The sequence below is a fragment of the Halictus rubicundus genome, chromosome 7 (genome assembly GCF_050948215.1).
Source record: "Halictus rubicundus isolate RS-2024b chromosome 7, iyHalRubi1_principal, whole genome shotgun sequence".
Classification (NCBI taxonomy): Eukaryota; Metazoa; Arthropoda; class Insecta; order Hymenoptera; family Halictidae; genus Halictus; species Halictus rubicundus.
This window is the reverse complement of record NC_135155.1, coordinates 1,083,987-1,102,982: the sequence shown is the minus strand read 5'-3', so window position 1 is coordinate 1,102,982 and position 18,996 is coordinate 1,083,987. Positions and strand designations below refer to the sequence as shown.

The 18,996-nt window shown below is 46.6% G+C and overlaps 2 protein-coding genes across 2 annotated transcripts in view; both read left to right on the top strand.

Moving 5' to 3' along the window:
• Nucleotides 1-18,996, top strand: part of LOC143355919 (uncharacterized) — a 242,857-nt gene that overhangs the window by 5,485 nt on the left and 218,376 nt on the right. The window contains exon 2 of the mRNA XM_076791137.1: nt 18,554-18,863. Coding sequence (XP_076647252.1) covers nt 18,554-18,863 — 310 coding nt within the window. The remainder of the gene's footprint in view (nt 1-18,553; nt 18,864-18,996) is intronic.
• On the top strand, nt 151-1,813 carry LOC143355538 (general transcription factor II-I repeat domain-containing protein 2-like). The gene is made up of 5 exons (XM_076790429.1): nt 151-365; nt 721-1,365; nt 1,437-1,540; nt 1,596-1,710; nt 1,764-1,813. Exons 1-5 carry the CDS (start codon nt 344-346, stop codon nt 1,811-1,813), a joined length of 936 nt encoding a protein of 311 aa, XP_076646544.1. The 5' UTR covers nt 151-343.

Here is an 18,996-nt window from a genome sequence, read left to right as displayed (position 1 = left end):
CGTACCAGAGCATGTTCTACAGAGTCGGCAATTCAGAACCGTAGACAGAAAAATGTATTACATGCAATGCCTATATACGTGTATCTGTACATAATACATAATCTAAAGCAGTGATGAGCAACGTGCGGCCCGCGGGCCGCATCTGGCCCAGTAGCATACCGACTGCGGCCCGCCGGAACCCGGCACGGCGCGCTGCGGCGCGGTGGCCCGCAGGCCTTCATCCACGATTTGCGATACATTGTTGTTGCTTCTCGGCTATGTTTTCTAGTATTCGACAGTCTTCGCTAAAGTGCGCCAGAAAACACATTCTTCGCATAACGGTCGAGTATTTTCATATTTTGCCATGAGCTCGAATTCTGGTAAACGTAAAATTAAAAATGAACATCGGCAGTTTATCGATAGTTGGACGTACGATTACTTTTTTACTTATATCAATGAAAGTGCTGTTTGTTTGATATGCAGTGAAAAAATATCTGTGTTGAAAAAATATAACATTAAGAGACACTATGATAGTAAACATGCAAGAACAGTTACGCAAAGACATGGTGGATGAATTACAAGCAAGTTTAAATTTAAAGCTGCGAAATTCACTTGAGAGTACTGCATCCACCGCAGATAGGGTAGTTCGTGCGAGTTATCTTGTTAGTCAAATTTTGGCAAAAAAGATGAAACCCTTTTATGACGGAGAAATTGTGAAAGAATGTTTATTGGCGATAGCAGATGCTGCCTTCCCCAATATAATTTCCAAAATTAGCTTGTCGCGATTTACAGTCGCAAGGAGAATTGACGAACTATCAGAGAATATTGAGGAAAGTTTGCGGACACATATTTCCAAGTTAGAATGGATTTCTCTAGCTGTGGATGAAAGTTGTGACATAAATGATACCGCACAACTTGCTGTATTTTTAAGAGGAACTGATTCCAATTTCAATGTAACGGAAGAATTTGCACCTTTAGTTCCTATTGTAGGAACTACTACCGGAGACGATATATACAGAGAAACAAAAACTGTTCTGAATGTATTAAATATCCCAATGGAAAAGATTGTTGGAATAAGTACAGATGGAGCTCGAGCCATGTCCAGTATGAATGTTGGTTTGTCGGGATTATTATCGAAAGATATTAAAAATTTAACAGGCCGTGAAATATTTATTTCGCATTGTATTTTACATCAAGAAAATTTGGGTGCTAAAATTCTAAAAATGTCTAATGTAGTTCCACCTATTATTAAAATTGTAAATTTGATTAGATCTCGAGGACCATTGTTGGATTCCGGGTTTGGAAATCGAGTACAACAGTTTATAATAAAATCGAGAAGAGTTTTATTTAAGTGTATACACGGTGGCGAGTTTAAGGTACAACGATGTAACCTTCTGCACTGAAATATGCAAGAAGAAGCTCTGACTCTGTTTCGACGGGCTGCTATATATATGTAGCTTTTGAGAGGAAAATGTGGAAGGGAGTAGAAAAGGCTTGTTGTGGAAAGGATGACGTGGAAGAGACAAAGTCTAAGGGTCTGTTTGGTTCTGATGATTCAAGGGTTTTGGCTGACGTGTCTATGGCATGATTATCATGATGCGTTGGTGTTTAACTAGAGCCTAGGGTTATCGGGTATACAACACCATCGTGAGTTTAAAGAATTTTTAAAAGATATGGAAAGCGAATATGGCGATATTCTGTTTAACACTGAAGTTCGGTGGTTAAGTCGTGGTACAATGCTTAAGCTGTATATGATTTAAAAAACGAAATTAAACTGTTCTTAGAGATGAAAGACAACCCGTTTCCACAATTTGATGACAAAGAGACTGTCTGAATGTGTGATTTTGCATTTTGTGTTGATATTACGCAACACTTGAATGAATTAAACATAAAACTTCAAGGGGAAAACAAACTTGTCACTGAAATGTTTGATAAAATAAAAGCCTGTAGCGGCACACGGTTGGCGACCGTAATAACCATTAGGACGGTCCGCTTACAGACGTCAAGGACTAGGCCATAAAACCGCCCTCGGCATCTGCAAAGTCAAAAATGACTTTACTTCTTTATTGGCTTCACGTGTGCAATAACAGAAGCATCGCCAGCCGTGCACTGCTACGCGACCGCCTGGCCACGCGGCCAGCGCGGTCAAGAAAAGTCCCAAAATGTTTATAGTCGCCTAATCGAACGACAGGGATTTCCCTTCGCCCGCCGAACAGGCGGAAGCAATAAAAAATAAAACTACCGCTCCGACGGCCTCAAAGTAGTAGGCTCCACCCCGGTACCTTCGGAAAAGGTAACGCCTTTCCCGATGAAAATATAAATAGCGACTACCCGAGAGAGCGGTTTAGATTTTGTACACGCGCCTTACCTACGTTAAGTCGACCTTTCTCTCATCTGTCACTCCTGCTTGGTTAATTAAAACCGTGCTAGGTAGTTTTTTGATGGTGAGGTGTTTTGAGTAGTATAGAAATTGTACAACTTGTTGGTAACGATAACTCTTACTTTAATTATATCGGCTGTACAAAAGGTGTGACTTAAATGAGGGCTAGCTGAAGACTGATGGAATATAAACTGAAGACTGAGGACTCGCACGCAGAGATGGGTATTTAAGAGATGTGAAATTGGTGGTGGAGGTGGTTAATGGTAGTGGGAGAAAATTGGGGGTGAGTGGTTAGAAATTGTCCAGACGCTGTCTTACATGGTTATGTGCCGGAAACTCGCGGAGAAAATGGGACGAGTCTCGTCGTTTGGGTCTTAAGAGTCTTCGACTCTTAGGTTAATTTATTGCCTCTAACAAGGGTGATCGAAGTGGTTGGGACTCGGTGTCAGGTTCGAGAGACCCTTTCGTGGGTCCTGCATTGCGTTGCGTCTCAACATACTCAGTAGATTTAATAAAGTACTTCGTAGGAAACCGAACACACGTCGTTTACCTATAGCTACAGGCCTTTGAACAAAAACTAAAAATTTGGAATCAACAATTAGAGTCAAATAATACGGTCAATTTTGCAATTCTGAGAAAACAAAATCACTGATCTAAAGAATTCTTTATAAAATTGTCTTCATAACTTAACACCCAGAAGAGTACCAATGGTGAAACCCAATGACATTTCCTTTTATTATAAAGACTTTTACTCACTGCAAAACGTGACGTAAATTGTTTAAGTAATAAAAATGTGTTTGTTTAAACACTTCTTTAAGTAATAAAAATGTACTGGTTTAAACATTTGATTCAATAATACAAATGTATAGGTGTAAAAATTTGTTTCAATAATAAAAATTTATTTGTTTAAACAATTGTTTAAATAATAAAAATTTATTTGTGTAAAAAATCGTTTAAGTAATAAAAACGTACTGGTGTAAACATTTGTTTCAATAATAAAAATTTATTTGTTTAAATAATTGTTTAAATAATTGTTTGGCGTCGACCGAAGGTCGGAGTCGCCTGGGGGCCGGGACCACTCAGAAATGAGCGCGCGAGGAGGCAAGGAGAGACAGGAGAATCAAACCTTTCCTTTTTCGGAAAAATTGCACTTTATTCGGTTGGTTCTGGTTGTACGACGCACGAGGTGCGAGGCACTCGCGAGCGCGAGAGAGAACACGCGAACGAGAGTCGCGAGCCGGCGAACGGACGGAGATCTTGCGCGTGCAAACTTCTGCCGTCGGATCGCGAAGAGGAAATCTTGAGCGGCACGAAACGCGTGCCGCCGCGAGACGGAAATCTTCTACGCGGACGCCGGAAGTCTTGACGCGAAGCAGAGTGCACGTAACGCGGCGCGGGAGATCGCGAGAATATTGCTACCGAATAATGCGAAATCGCGAGAGTCTCAGAGCGCGAGAGATGAGAATCTCTACTTATCGAGACGAGAGCGGACAGACGAGCAAACGTTTTAGAGCGATACCTTGCGATTGATGAGCGTTCAGAACGTTAAGAGAGCGAGAAGGCATACGCAGGTGCCTTAAATAACAAAGACCGTCGAATGTGGAGCACCGTGATTGGAGCTCGCACATCGGACGATCCTTGTTTGTCTCAATTTGAAGTTGCTACGCGGTGTCGAGCAACGGCGACACGCGCTCTTGCCGCGTGTTGACATACGCGACAAAGACCGTATGAAATAGCGGTCGCCTGTCAGACAATAGGCACCGAATTCCACAGTTTGAATCCTGAACAATAATAAACATTTATTTGTGTAAACAAGCGTTTAAGTAATAAAAATGTACTGGTGTAAAATTTGTTTCTATAATACAAATTTATTTGTTTAAACAATTGTTTAAATAATAAAAATTTATTTATGTAAACAAGTGTTTAAAGTTTAAACGATAAAAAGTGTTCGATTACACTGTCCAATAAAATTAAACTTTTTTCGAGTTTTGCAATACCTGTTGGGTGATTCTTATACACTTTGTCATCCTAAAACCGAATCTGAAAGTAGAATTGCTCCATCACGCAACGTTTTCGAAAAATTTTGGTTTTTGTAAAAATGCCCGATTTTGATACGAAAAGACGTGTTACGCAAAAACTAAACACGCGAGAGAGTTAAAATTTGAGTCAAGAGATAGAGGGGACTCTCCTCTACATATTCATATAGTCAATTATATTTTTATGTACTTCCTAATAGTTGTAAATGATTGTTAAAGTTTGAAAATGTGCCGACGGAGGTACTTTGTACGCTCTATTTTTGTATTTATGTGAAAAATCCTTTATCTAGCAGGAATTTACTATACAGGAATGCATTCTACAGACATTTCTGGTAAAGAAACCATTCACGAAAAGTATTTGGTTCCCTTAATGTACGAGAAGGATCAGAAAATGTTAATTGACAGCGTGTGCGCGACGCGTTCGCGCCAGACGGCCATTGCAGCCTTTTCGCGCCAGACGGCTATTGCAGCCTTTTCGCGACTCGCCAGGGCCGTCGCTATGCGTAGTCGACGCTGGTACCACTCATGTATGTCTTTGCTTACTATTTACATACATTTTTTTTGTCTTTTTGGGTGCCAATCATTACAAAAGATTATAAAAATACGAGTTATATTCACATTTCATTGTGGAAATGCTTAATAAAGAAAATTGAATACAAAAACTTACCTATTTCTGATGTAAACAAATTTAAAATGTTTCCGCCTTGCTTGACGTTTGTTCCTGGTATCCCGATTTTCAATAATAAGTGTCCAGCAGTAATCAGCAAGCATCCGCACATAAGTCTTTTCCTTTGTAACGTTTTTCCATTGTTCAAATATCTTGATGAAAGATTAATGCTGGAATTGTATTCCTTGTTTTGATTTTAAAATAATTTCGTCATGAATATAACAAAAACAGTCCGGCTGATTTATACACTTCCGCGAGATTTTATCGATTTAATATAGAGCGATCTATGTCTTAATTATGTACTTCGATCAATAAAATCGTTAAAAATAGTCCCATTTACATAGTGTTTGGACTTATTTTAATCGGAAGAATCTTGAATGACCATTGGTATTACAATTATAAAGATAAGACAACAATTACTGAAAATAAAATTTTCCAGTCACCGCATTGCTGCGGTCAATTTTCTTTATTAAGCATTTCCACAATGAAATGTGAATATAACTCGTATTTTTATAATCTTTTGTAGTGATTGGCACCCAAAAAGACAAAAAAAATGTATTTAATTAAGCATAGTAAGCAAAGACATACTTGAGTGGTGCCAACGTCGACTACGCATAGCGACGGCCCTGACGAGTCGCGAAAAGGCTGCAATGGCCGTCTGGCGCGAACGCGTCGCGCACACGCTGTCAATCAACATTTTCTGATCCTTCTCGTACATTAAGGGAACCAAATACTTTTCGTGAATGGTTTCTTTACCAGAAATGTCTGTAGAATGCATTCCTGTATAGTAAATTCCTGCTAGATAAAGGATTTTTCACATAAATACAAAAATAGAGCGTACAAAGTACCTCCGTCGGCACATTTTCAAACTTTAACAATCATTTACAACTATTAGGAAGTACATAAAAATATAATTGACTATATGAATATGTAGAGGAGAGTCCCCTCTATCTCTTGACTCAAATTTTAACTTTCTCGCGTGTTTAGTTTTTGTGTAACACGTCGTTTCGTATCAAAATCGGGCATTTTTACAAAAACCAATATTTTTCGAAAACGTTGCGTGATGGAGCAAATCTACTTTCAGATTCGGTTTTAGGATGACAAAGTGTATAAGAATCACCCAACAGGTATTGCAAAACTCGAAAAAAGTTTAATTTTGTTGGACAGTGTTATTTTTGTAACATAAAATCCTTATACATGAAGTATCATTAAAAATACTTATTTTTAATAATTATCACACATGATACTTCAGGTGTACATTTTGTGTTACCAAACTAATTAATCTTATTTACAGGTTACGCAAAAGAACACATCTCATCACTATAGCTACGATTTCAAGGACAATAACTACCCAAAATAAAAGACATGATAGTCAAGTCGGTGCACTTATTCCATATAAAGAAATATTAAGTAGAGCAGTCTTACAGCCCGTACATGATTAGAGGCCGAAAGTACTGCAAAAATATTTTTCCGAAAAATTATTTAAAAATAGTTTAACATAGTTAAAAAATGTTTTTACAATGGTGTAACAACAGACGCCGTTGGAAGTATCTTCGATATGTGTTACGAGCCAGGGCTGCGAGCAGAGCGAAAGGCCAGCGAAGGGTTATTACCACAGGAATATGGTTTTAATTTGTTAGTTACGTTCGCGGACGAACCTGACGCCAAATCAGGAAGCCGCTAGGATTATAGACGTCGAGGATGAACCTGATGCGGAATCAGGGAACCTCTAGGAATGGAGAACCAATTGCGAAATTGGGGAGTCACTGGGAGAAACACGCAGACGAACCCGGTGCGAAACCGTTAGTTAGTAAAAACAGTTAGTAGAAAGAGAGAGACGTTTGGAAGAAGAGGGAGGAAGGCGATCTGGAAGAATACAGGAAGGAAACGAGCAGGTGAATTTTATCAATACACAAGGCACGCGATTGTTGAACAATTATGCGGAAGCGATAAGATCAAAAGAATCAGAGAATTGGGAAGAGGCCATGAAACAGGTACTTAACACGATGAAACAGCATGGTGTATGAAAACTAATACAACGACAAGAGGGAATGAAAACGATAAAAAGTAGATGGGTATACAGGGTGGTCCTTTTAAGTAAGGCTACCTAAATATCTCTTCAGGTTATTGCGATGCAAAAAATATTTGTTACGTAATGTGCATGGTGTCAGTGGACCAAAATCTGGCAAAAATATTTTTTTTCGAAGGTCATTTTCGGAGTTATAACTACATTTTTTTTTATTGCATCGTGTAACTGATCAATAAATACATCCGGATATGTAAAATAACATGACCTTAAATGACTTTCATCTTCGAAAATAAAGTTTTACTTAGAACTGATGTCTATCGAAATCGTAGGCTTTGACCAAGACTCTACAATCAATAAATGTAAATAAACATCTTTACTGTCGCAATACTGATGATACCTAACGGTTTGAAATCCCGATCAGTTTCAATTTATCTATCAGTGTATCGACGTACTGTTAGAAATGAATTACTCAATGCAAGAGGAAGTTGATATGGTATTCATTTACGGTAAAGCTGATCATTGTTTAAGGGAAGCGGTTCGAATGTACAAAGATAAATTTCCAGACCGTAATTGTCCATCACGTTGTATTTATGCAAAGGTGATCAGTAATTTCCGTGAAACTGGTAGTATTGTGAGAAAAAGTGTAAGAAGCAGAACGGTTAGGAACGAAAGAAGCAAAATAACTATTGTAGATAAAGTTAACGAAATCCACATGTGAGTTTAAGACAACTTGAGCATGAAACTGGAGTTTCTGAAACAAGCATAATACAGATACTTCAAGAAGAAAAATTTCATCCCTATCACTTATCATTACATCAGGACCTTCATGGAACAGATTTTGTAAATCGTATGAATTTTCCTCGGTGGGGTTTGCAGCAATATGAAAATGACGAATCATTTTTTAAAAGAGAAGTATTTACTGATGCATTATTGGTCAATTGACAATCCACATTGGCTACGTGGATAAACAAAGACCGTCGTATGTAAACATCTGGTGCGGCATTTTAAATAATCAAATAATTGGTCCTTATTTCGTAAACGGTACTTTAAATGTAGAAAAGTATGCAACATTCTTGCAAAATGAGTTACAAATGCTTGTACATGATGTACCACTAGATATCCGTAGATATCATTCTACGCCTTGTCAAACATATTTTGGATGTAAAATTTCCAAATCAGAAGTCGTGGCCGCAGATATTCGACATCAGTTCTAGGTAAAACTTTAATTTTCGAAGATCAAGGTCATTTCAAGGTCATGTTATTATACATATCTGCATCTATTTTTCGAGCAGTTACACGACGCAATAAAAAAATGTAGTTATGTATGAAAAAACACAGATGATCTTGATAACTGCAAAAAAATGATCTTCGGAAAAAAAATTTTTGCCAGATATTTGGTCCATTGACACCATGCACATTACATAACAAATATTTTTTGCATCACAATAACCTGAAGAGATATTTAGTTGGTCGATAAAGAATCCACATTATTTTAGGCAAATCCACCATCAGCACCGATGGAGTCTGAACGTATGGGCTGGCATACTCGGAACTCGTACAATTGGTCCATATTTTGTCGATAGATCACTGACTGGATCGAAATATGAGTACTTCATAACAGAAATTTTACCGACGTTACTGGAGGATGTACCACTACATATTCGTCTAACAATGTGGATACAACAAGATGAATTTCCTGCACATTATGCTTTAATGGCAAGAAACGCATCAAATCCAGTATTTCCAAATCGTTGGATTAGAAGCAGAGGTCGCATTCATGTTTGTTGAGGATATGATACAAATGGCGCTGTTCTTATCATAAAGCACAGCGTTAGTGAATAAAGGAACTTTAATATAAAAAAAACTTAGAACGGTGAACTTATTACATATACCAGGTATGTCGTGCCTAAACCGACTTTTTTGTCGAACTGACTCTGGGTGGACGTGCAACTAACGTTTTCCCCGCTCTCGTCTCGTGCCGATCGTCATTTTAACTTCCGATCGTCATTTCGACTTCTGGCGCACACTCCATTAGACTTGTTCAATTTGTTACACTGTAACAGCCAAAGCGACGCCGCGCCGACGCGTGTCACGGTGTGCGGTGGTAACGCGAACACTACTAGGACTTCGGAGTTTGTTAGAATAAGACGTATCTTATTCTTGGAGGACTCAGGACAGACTTAATGCGTTCTGAGAGATTTTTAGTATGACAACTACTTCTTGCTTTATTCGAGGGTGCTTATATACATGGATTTTGGGCGAGTGTGGGGGTTCTTTCCCATGTCTTGACGAATGGGGAAGAACCGGGCGTTCTTATCTTATCGCTTCGGAGAAAGCAGGGTGTTCTTATCTTACTGTATCTAAAAAATAGTTTTAAGATAGAACCGAGTGTTCTTATCTTATCGGATGGAAAAAGGGCCGCTTTTCCTTATCTTATATAGAAATAGTTTCAGAGGAAAAGCGGGTGGTCCTCCTAATCTTACGACAAAGTGTTCCTATATGAAATATAGGTTCTGGTTGAGAATAGGGTGTCACAGGCGACGACCCGATATTCCCGGATGTGAGTTTTACATACAATTTGACTACTTTATTTTAACAATTTTCCAGCACGATCACCCGATTTTACGTCCCTTGACTTTTTCATATGGGGCCATTTGAAAAATAAAGTTTACGCTGAAGCTCCGACTGCAGTGGTTGATATGAAACAAAGAATTGTTACTGAATGTTGTAAAATATCAACCGGTACGTAAAATACTTTACGTTAAAAAATTGACTGCATCTACTTCAAGAATGCCGTGATACAAATGGTCGTTATATTAAACATTTTCTGAAAGGAATAATAGCGAACGTCTTAATGCGACAGTAATGGTATCTTGGAATTATTTATATCAAAATACCTCCTAAACTACTAAATTTTCAATATAGATAGATTAAAACTTTTTTATAAAGAATATCCAATTGCATCGATTGATGTATTAAAAAGTTGTAGTGGCCAAAAACAACGAAGCGCAAAAAGAACCGACGCCGCGAAAAACCAATGACACATCATTAGGGTATCGAACTTAAGTCCGCGAAGACAAAGGCCCCTCGTCTCTCCCCGCTTCACCGCGAGCGAATATACAGGGTGGCCCACATAACTCTGAACAGCTCAATATCTCGAAAACTATGCCATCGATTTTAAAGTTCTTAGTCTTAAATTGCATGGAACTGACTGGCCTCTCTGACTACATAAACGTGAAGTGGTCTCCCTTCCCCTTTAACGAGGGAGGGGAGGTACCTTTGTAATTTTAAATGGAACCCCCTATAAAATGTTACATATTTAGATTCTACAGGAAAAAACAAGTCAATTTTGTCTGAAACATTTTTTTGTCAGATACTTCCATGATGAGATATAACAGTTTGAAGTTTCGAGTTGTAGGTACTTGAAGCGCTCGGAAATAGCGTTATGGAATTATACGCGCTTGAGTCCTTTGCTTATTCATGAAGAAACACAAACAATAACATTTACAATTCTTGAGTTTGACACCCCCCACCGAGGGAATATATCCACTAACTCCAACCCGGTAACCTCCCTGAGCTAGCGGGAGACGGCGAGGAACTTGTATCAAAAACAACTCGCCGCGCATCGCCCAACAATGACACGACGGAGGGAAGTAACGCCTCCCCCCTTCCTATTCTAGGAGGACACCGCGCGGGTCCGGTGTCCCCCTTCCCGGAGGACCGCTCGGCTGGGCGCCGCGAGTTCCAGCTCGCGACACGATTTCCTACCTTGCTCGGGGGAAAGGGTCCCGTAGGTTCCAACCCCGGCCGAGGAAGGAAGTCACTGCTGGCGGTGAAAGGTCGCCGGGGGCGAGTACCGGCACGCCCCGACTTCTCCACCCTACCTCCCGTAAACGCCCCGGAAACAAGCAACCAGCCGGCCGAATTGATAGGAGGAGCAATTTAGCCACTCCCTCTGCCCGCACGGCTGTCTCACCCCTGGGGGTGACCCCCATAACACCCTCCGTACTGATCGTACATGACACCCCGCGCCACCATGGCGGCGGTGGGGGGATCAACTCCGTCAACCGCCACCATTTCTGTGTTCGCTCCGCAGTGGGGACCGACGAGCCCACAATTCCCCTCATTTGGGGGACGTCCTCCAGCAGCTTGCCTCCTCGTAGAGAGGGGGTTTCGCTCTCTCTCCGTCTCCGCCGAATTGTCTGTTAGTCTTTTTTTACGTGAGATAATGCATTACGCATACCCCGACTTCCTGGGGGAAGCCGGGGTTATGTGGGACTATCCTAGGGGAGTGGAGCACCAAAGACGATCCCGTCCTCGAAGACTACCCAATAAAAATCCACGTCCACCTAAGCTAAAGGGGAGGTTCCGGGATCACGCGAGTACTCAATAGGACACCTTGCAGTCATCATACTACCGGGGGGGGGGGGTTTAGCCTCTCCCCACTACCCATTCTATAAGACCCCGGGTGGAGGGATCCGCCCGGTCTCCATTCCTGGAGCCGCCGGATTGGTCTTCCCGAGCCCCAGCTCGGTCTACCCACGGCTCCCGGCGTCTTCGTGCCCCGCCTGGAGCGAGTAACCCGAAGGTAGCCGCCACAACCAGGGCAAGAAGATGCCGGCACCAGTAAGAGAGAATCGTCGGAGGCGTGTACCGTACGCCCCCGCCTTCCCTACCCTACTCCTACGCCACCCCCTCTCCGAGCCTCAAAGCTAAGGAAGAACGGATTGACACCCCCCTCACCAAAGAGTAGGTCGGCGGGTGACGACCACCCCGAGGGCCGGGGACAGCTCACACTCCGATGTCTACATCCTCCGCCCCCCACTGGGACAACCGTGGGAAGTCGCCCCGGGACGCCATCCTCTCCGCCGCCCTCCTCCCTGGGGGCACAGACGTGCACGAGGAAGTGTCCCACACCGACCCACTCATCACCCCCTTCTACACTCCGCACCACGAAAGAACCGTACCGCGTGAAAACCGATTTTCGTTCGTCGCTGCGCATCTTCGCCCTGATTGGTGGTATTCCCACTCCGTACGCGCCCTTCCCAATGCACAGCGCATGCAAGCAGTGACGCCACGCGCTGCAGAGCGTCATACGTAGCCATACCGGGTGTTTACACAGTATGGTCACGATTTCCAATACCCTATATTTCCATGCCAATCCGTTTAATTACGGTACGCCGCGTATATGAAGTGGAGTCATGGTGCAGAGTATAGGCAGCGCCCGTCGGCACGAGGGACGTCCCCGCGCAAACACCCTTCTCGCCGAGCTCGGGTCCGCCTCCCGGGCTCGCTCGGCGGCCTCCTTCTGCATCATTGCAAATTCACAGAGGGAAAGCGCCGCCTTCCACGACCTCTCTTTCGCGGGCATGTGGCCGACCAAGGCCGCGAGCGAGAGGTCCCACCCTTCCATCGCGGCTCTCAGGACACGACGCGGATCGGCCTAGACCGGACACTCCAGAGGGGGTACCCCTAGGGAATACCCACTAAAACCTCACGCCCACCTAAGCTAAAGGGGGAGGTGCCTGGTTCCCGCGAGTATTGAAAGAGGGGGCGAGCCCATTGCCTACGCTGTAAGACCCCGGCCGGAGGGACCCGCCCGGTGTCCCCATCTCTGGAGTTTACGGATTGGGCTTCCCGAGCCCCAGCTCGGTCCGCCTACAGCTCCCGGTGTTTTCGTGCCCCGCTGAAAACCGACGTCCCGGAGGAACCAGCTCCGAAGGAAGGAAGGGCCGTCGGAGGCGCGATCCGGCACGTCCCGACCATTCCTACCCCACCCCCCACGGATCCCCCTCCCCTAGGGGAGGGACGGACCGACACCCCCCCCCCACACACACCGAGAATACTCCCGGGGGTGTCGTCCCAACACGGGGGGAGCTATGTTCCCCCCGGGGGCCCGGGTTAGCTCGCACTACGAGCCCCCGAATCCACCGCCCCCAATGATGGGGGCAAATCAGGACGCAGGGAGTCTCCCCGCGCCAACCCCACTCCGCTCCCCTCTTCCGGGAGCACCAGTTGGCGCGCGGGAAACCTCCGCGCCCTCCCTTCCTTCGCTAACCCCCTCGTGGGGGGCACACGTCGGCCCGGGGTCGCCCCCGCGCCCACATCCTCCTCGCCGAGCCCGGGTCTCCTTCCCGGGCCCGCTCGGCGGCCTCCTTCTCCGTCATTACGACGTCACAGAAGGAGGCCACCGATATCCATGACCTCTCGCTGCTGATCATATGGTCGACCACGGCCGCCAGCGAGAGGTCCCACCCGCCCACTGCGGCTCTAAGGACACGACGCGGCTCTGCCCATGCTGGACATTCCTGCAACGTGTGCCGCGCCGTGTCGACATCTTCGCCGCAGTGGTGGCACTGCGCAGTCGGCTCCTGCCCCATCTTGTGCAGGTACTCTCCGAAGCAACCGTGGTCGGGGAGCACCTGTGTGAGGCGGAAGGTCAACCATATATATCAAATATTGGCAGGAGGGGCCGGACAATCGGACGTGTGGAGGGCGCCAAGGGCGCCACCCACTCCGCAAACACGTCCGCCCGGGCCTGACGAATCTGGAACTCGAACTCCTCTTCCTCCTCGGACATGAGAACCACCCCCGGCGGCGGCGGAAGGAGCGGTCGATGCGGTATAGCTTTACTCGCTCCGCCGCCACCAAATGGAAGGGCGAAACCACGGCGAGGAGTCCCACCGCCTCGGCGGAGATGGTGCGGTAATCCCGTATGGCCCGCAGAGCCAGCTGGCGTCGTACTCTTTCCAAGAGTGCTTCGCTGCGCCCAAGCGAGCGGTGCCATACGGGTGCCCCATATAGGGCAATCGACCGCACCACCTCCATATAGAGGCGGCGGACTTTCATCTGAGGTAGTAGATAGTCTTTTTTTTCGAGGAGGTGGGACTCCTCGGCAAGTGAGTGCAATGCCGAGTATACCCACTAACTCCTCTCCGTCCGTCTCTAGGCTCCTGGGGGCAACCGTGTTCCGCGCGCGCACATCAATCCGGTGTGCCCCCGCCTTAGCATACCACCCTGTGGGGGGACGCGGCCCCCTCCCGTACCTGCTCTATCCGAAGGCGCTACGCAACGGACGACGCGGTGCCTTCCCCCCTGTTAGGCCGCCCGATGGGCATCCGGCCCCCGCCCGAGATGCCCGACGGCCTCCGGGGACGCCGTTGGTGACCGAGTGTAAGGGTAGCGCGCACGACGCTCCTGCGCACCATCCTGAGATACGGGGGCACCCGGTGGAAGACCAGGGCCTCCATTATTCGGTCCCAGGGAACGGTGTTAAACGCGTTAGCGATATCCAAGGATATCGCCAACGCGACACCGCCCACCCCCCTCGTACAGGCCTCCGAGAGAGCCCTCACCCGCCGAACAGCGTCGACGGTCGAGAGACCCTCTCGGAAGCCAAATTGCACCCCGCTCAGATCGGGGATCCCTGTCGCCGACAGGCGCCGGACGAGGCGTTCAACGAGTACGCGCTCGAACAACTTCCCCGCCTCGTCCAGCAGACAAATAGGCCGGTACCCGGAGACAAATAGGCCGGTAGCCGTTATACAGCTGCATGAGTTCGGCCGCGAGTCCCCCCTCCAGGGCCAAGACCAACGCGCATCCCGGCACCCCGTCCGGGCCTGGAGCCTTGCGGCCCACCCGTCGCGCCCTGGCCATCGCCTCACCCAGCTCGCCGGCCGACATCTCCCACTCTGCGGACCAGGAGAGAGGCTCCTGTTCCCAATGGGAGTGGCGCAGTTGTCCCCTCTCTCGCAGGAAGAGGGACGTCACCACCTCCTCGAGCAGGTGGGGGTCCATCGACTCTGTCACCGGAGGCGCCCACGCGCGCAGCTTGTTCATGACAAGCTTGTACGGACGCCCCCAAGGATCGGAGTCCACCATGCCGACGAGCTCCGACTACGCGTCGGCCTTGGCCCGCGCGATGGCCCTGCGGAGAACCCCGAGCGCGGCTCGGTATTCCCCGCCGAGCCCCGCCGTCACCTCCTCGTCGTCGCGCCTCCTGCGTGCTCAGGCGTACCCACGGTGTAAGAAAGTAAGGTGGTCCGACTCCATCCCCACTCCTGTGATCTAAAGTATTTAGTTCCGGTATAGCCCGTTAGGTGCTCTAGTGAGACCCGCGTACCATCGGTGAAAGTTGCTTCTTTATGTGTGTGCGTAGTACCCTATGCATAAAAAGAATGAAACGATCATGTACAGATAAATTGTACGTGGGTCTCACTAGAGCGCCTAACCGGCTATACTGGAACTAATTACTTTAGATCACAAGAATTCTGTCGTGGGGGTAGCGGAGTCGGACCACCTTACTTTCTTACAACGTGGCCGTACCGGCGCCGCGCGGCATTGCAAGAACGCCGGAGCTCCACAATGCCGGCGGACCATCAGTACGCCGCACAGTGGGAAATTTGGACGAATTCGGATTCAAAATCAAGGAACTTTCGATAGGAATGAGGTAGAGCGATGAAATTTTTTTTAAATGAAAGCTGCAACTTTGTAGAATATGGGAAAAATAGAGAGATTATTACCATCCAATCATTTCAACGAAAAAATGATTTCATTAGTTTTTGTCACAAAAATCTATTTTTTGCAAAATCCTGAGGTCGTAGGTAAATTTTCAGACCAGATTTGAAATCAGCGTGAAAAAATCTATGGGAAATGATGTATAGCATGTTAAAAAAAAAATTTTTTCCCGCGCGTGGTATTGGAAAAACTAAACATTTTCTTGAATATGTGCGCGTTTAACGAATTTTCTTGAGGTTAAAAAACGTTCGTACCACAATCTCTCTATTTTTCCCATATTCTAAAAAGTTGCTGCTTTCATTTTAAAAAAATTTCATCGCTCTACGTCATTTCTATCGAAAGTTTTTTTATTTTGAATCCGATTTCGTCCAAATTGCCCACTGTGAACCGCCCTCCTAGGGGCGAACCGGCTCCGGGGCATGGCGGTGTCGCACACCGTCGTCATTACTTCCCGCAGCCGCCTCGCCCAGTGCGCAGGCGCCAGCTCGGACAGGGCCGGCCCCGCCCAGGTCGCCGCGACGACAGCGGCCCCGAACATGTCCCAGTCCAGTCTCCTCAAAGCCCATCCCGGCCGTCGGTCCACTCGGCCCGGTCGGGAATCCCGCGCGTGGAGGGTGGGCCACACGTCCATGATAATGGGCGTATGGTCGGAGGCGATTTCTATCTCCTCGGCCACCCTCCATCCCGACACCCGACACGCGGCCGATGGAGTCCCCCATGTCAGGTCGACGACCGAGACCCCCTGTGGCCGCACGCACGTCGGCGTGGATCCCCGGTTAATCAACCGGAGATCCAGGCCGGCCGCCCAGGTTAACACCTCGCCACCCCTAGTGGTCGTCCTGGGACTCCCCCACGATACCGCATGGGCATTGAAGTCTCCCAGAACGAGAACTGGGCGGTCGCTGCACCGCGCGATGCAGCTGTTCAGCCCACCCAGGAACCCCCGAAAGTGATCGAGGCCACAGTTCTGCGAGATGTAGATCCCGACAACCGCGATGTCCCCCACTGCACCGCCACGAATCCCGCGCCCCTCTCCAGAAGGGAGACCGACGGGGATCCGGGCGGCCCCCCGCCACTATGACGACGGAGCCGACCTCATCCCCCACCCAGAAGGGGTGTTCAGGGACGGCGTACGGCTCCGCCGCTACTGCCAGCCCAGCCCCCCACTCGCGCATGGCTTGGACAAACAAGTCCTGTGCCGCGCGTGAGTGGTTGTAGTTCGCCTCCATAACCGGAGTAGGGTTAAAAGTCCTTACTCTGACATGGGTTCTGCAGACTCACCCCCCTGGGGTGACTCGGCCCCCGGCGCGGCCCGCGGCTGCTGCGCGGATACAGACCCAGACCCGTCCCTCCCCTTTGTTGCCGCGCGGACCCTCTTGGGAGCCGGGGCACACGCTTTGGCCCCAAATCTGTGGCCCGACGGCCTCCCCAGGTCCGCGCAGAGCGGACACCTAGGGGCGGCCGTGTAAGCCGAGGCCCGGTGCTCCGCCGCCCCGCAGCGGTAGCACAACGCGCCCCTGTCTACCGCGCTCTTACACGTGGCCCGCGTGTGCCCCGTCTCCAGACAACGGAAACACTGGAGGGACCGCTCCCTCAGCGTGTCGACGCGGCCTGAGGACCAACCGACCAGCAGCCGGCCTCCCGCCACCACCTTCTTCACAGCCACAAGGGGGCCCTGGGCCCAACAGGAGCCCAGCGCCTGCTCCGAGGCGGGCCTCCGGATCTCCCCGACCCAGAACTCCGCCCCAGAACAGCCCCCTGCCGCCGCCAGCGCCACCGCGACATCCCCGGACGAGGTAGTAGATAGTCTGGACAAGGCTTAACCCGGTAATGGCAGAGAGAGGTTGTATTGCTCCTAATTACCCCTGTCTGACGACACCGCATCCCACAGTACTTTGCACCACGCCGGCATACCGGCACGTGCGCGGTTGCATGGCTTTCTTCTTGCCGGACGAGACGATTTATGGGATGATCACGCAAATGATGAACTGAAGTCCAAAGATCCCAGGCATCTTGGTTCGGGTTTGAGTGCCCCATTTGATTCACCTGATGAGGATTTTTTGGCCAGCAAACAAGGTGTCTCTAAGTCGAGTTAAATCGATTTCTAATCGTTGCTAAAACGTCCCAGGGAAAGCCTAAGCGAGTCAAGTGAATCACCAAACCCCAAAATATGAGCCAGCAGGCGATTCGGTGCGTTCGAACTCGGAATAACATGGAAAATTCTTTAACGTCGCGACATGTTCTTTTGGTACCTTGAACAAGTGAAGAAATAATAGTCATATAATGCAAAAAACATATAATATGCATACAATTTTAGATGGTTCTAGAAACTAAAACGAGACATTTTAGAATGGTGAAAGTAAGGTAGAACTTTCGTTTTATGGTGTATATTATACATATCTATCTAATAGGCAAGCCCAGAAAGACAGATTACGCACCGATGTAGGAAAATTTAATTTATTTTAAATGAACTTTAGATCTACCATTGTTCCGGTATTTTATTGTCGAACGCTAGATCTACTATTGTTTTTAAGTAGGCAAGAACATATGAAAAGAACATATCATTTATAGTATAACTTCCGTGATAACTTCCAAAGTAGCAGTTTAGAAGAATGAGGGGAACAAGAACTTAAGACTAGAATTTCAAAAGGAAGCCAAAACCGTTATTCAGTTACTTTTAATTTTAAACTTAATACCTTAAACCATAATTAGTATAGGCGCACATATACTATGTTGAGAATTTAAATTTAATTAAAAATTGAAAGTATGAATTACTTAAATTTGTCGTACTAAAAATTCAATATTAAATGCGATAACATACATTCGGATTATATCCTAATTTTGCAAACTGACACGAATGTTGAAGCTTTTGGTAAAATATTATTTTGCTTCTTAAAAATTGGCTAAATTTCACGACCTATAAAAATAAATATTTTTGTTTTTAGAGGACGAAATAATTGTTATCGAGCATTTACCAGGACGTCGAGTGCATTTGCAAGATTTCTTTTGGACCGATGCGGAAAATGCTCCACCGTGGGTGGATTCAAATCAGCCCTTTTATGAAACTAGGACGACTCATCATACAGTAACAATTTACTTGCCCGCTGAGGAAAGAGATGACGATGACTCGAAATCTCAAAACCGTTCTAGTCCCCACGATCCAAAATGTACGACATGCATCGAACCTACGCCAAGACTGCATGACAATGAAACTCAAAATATTGGTATACTTGTTGCAGAAGATCCCGGACAAAGGTATTTATCATTTTGTTTATATAATAATCACGATTAAGTCAAGATCATCATTCTGAACAACTTTTTTTTATACATATTCGTGTCCCGCCACGTCGCACAGAAGTGCCAAGGCGGCAAAAAATCCATTTTATAA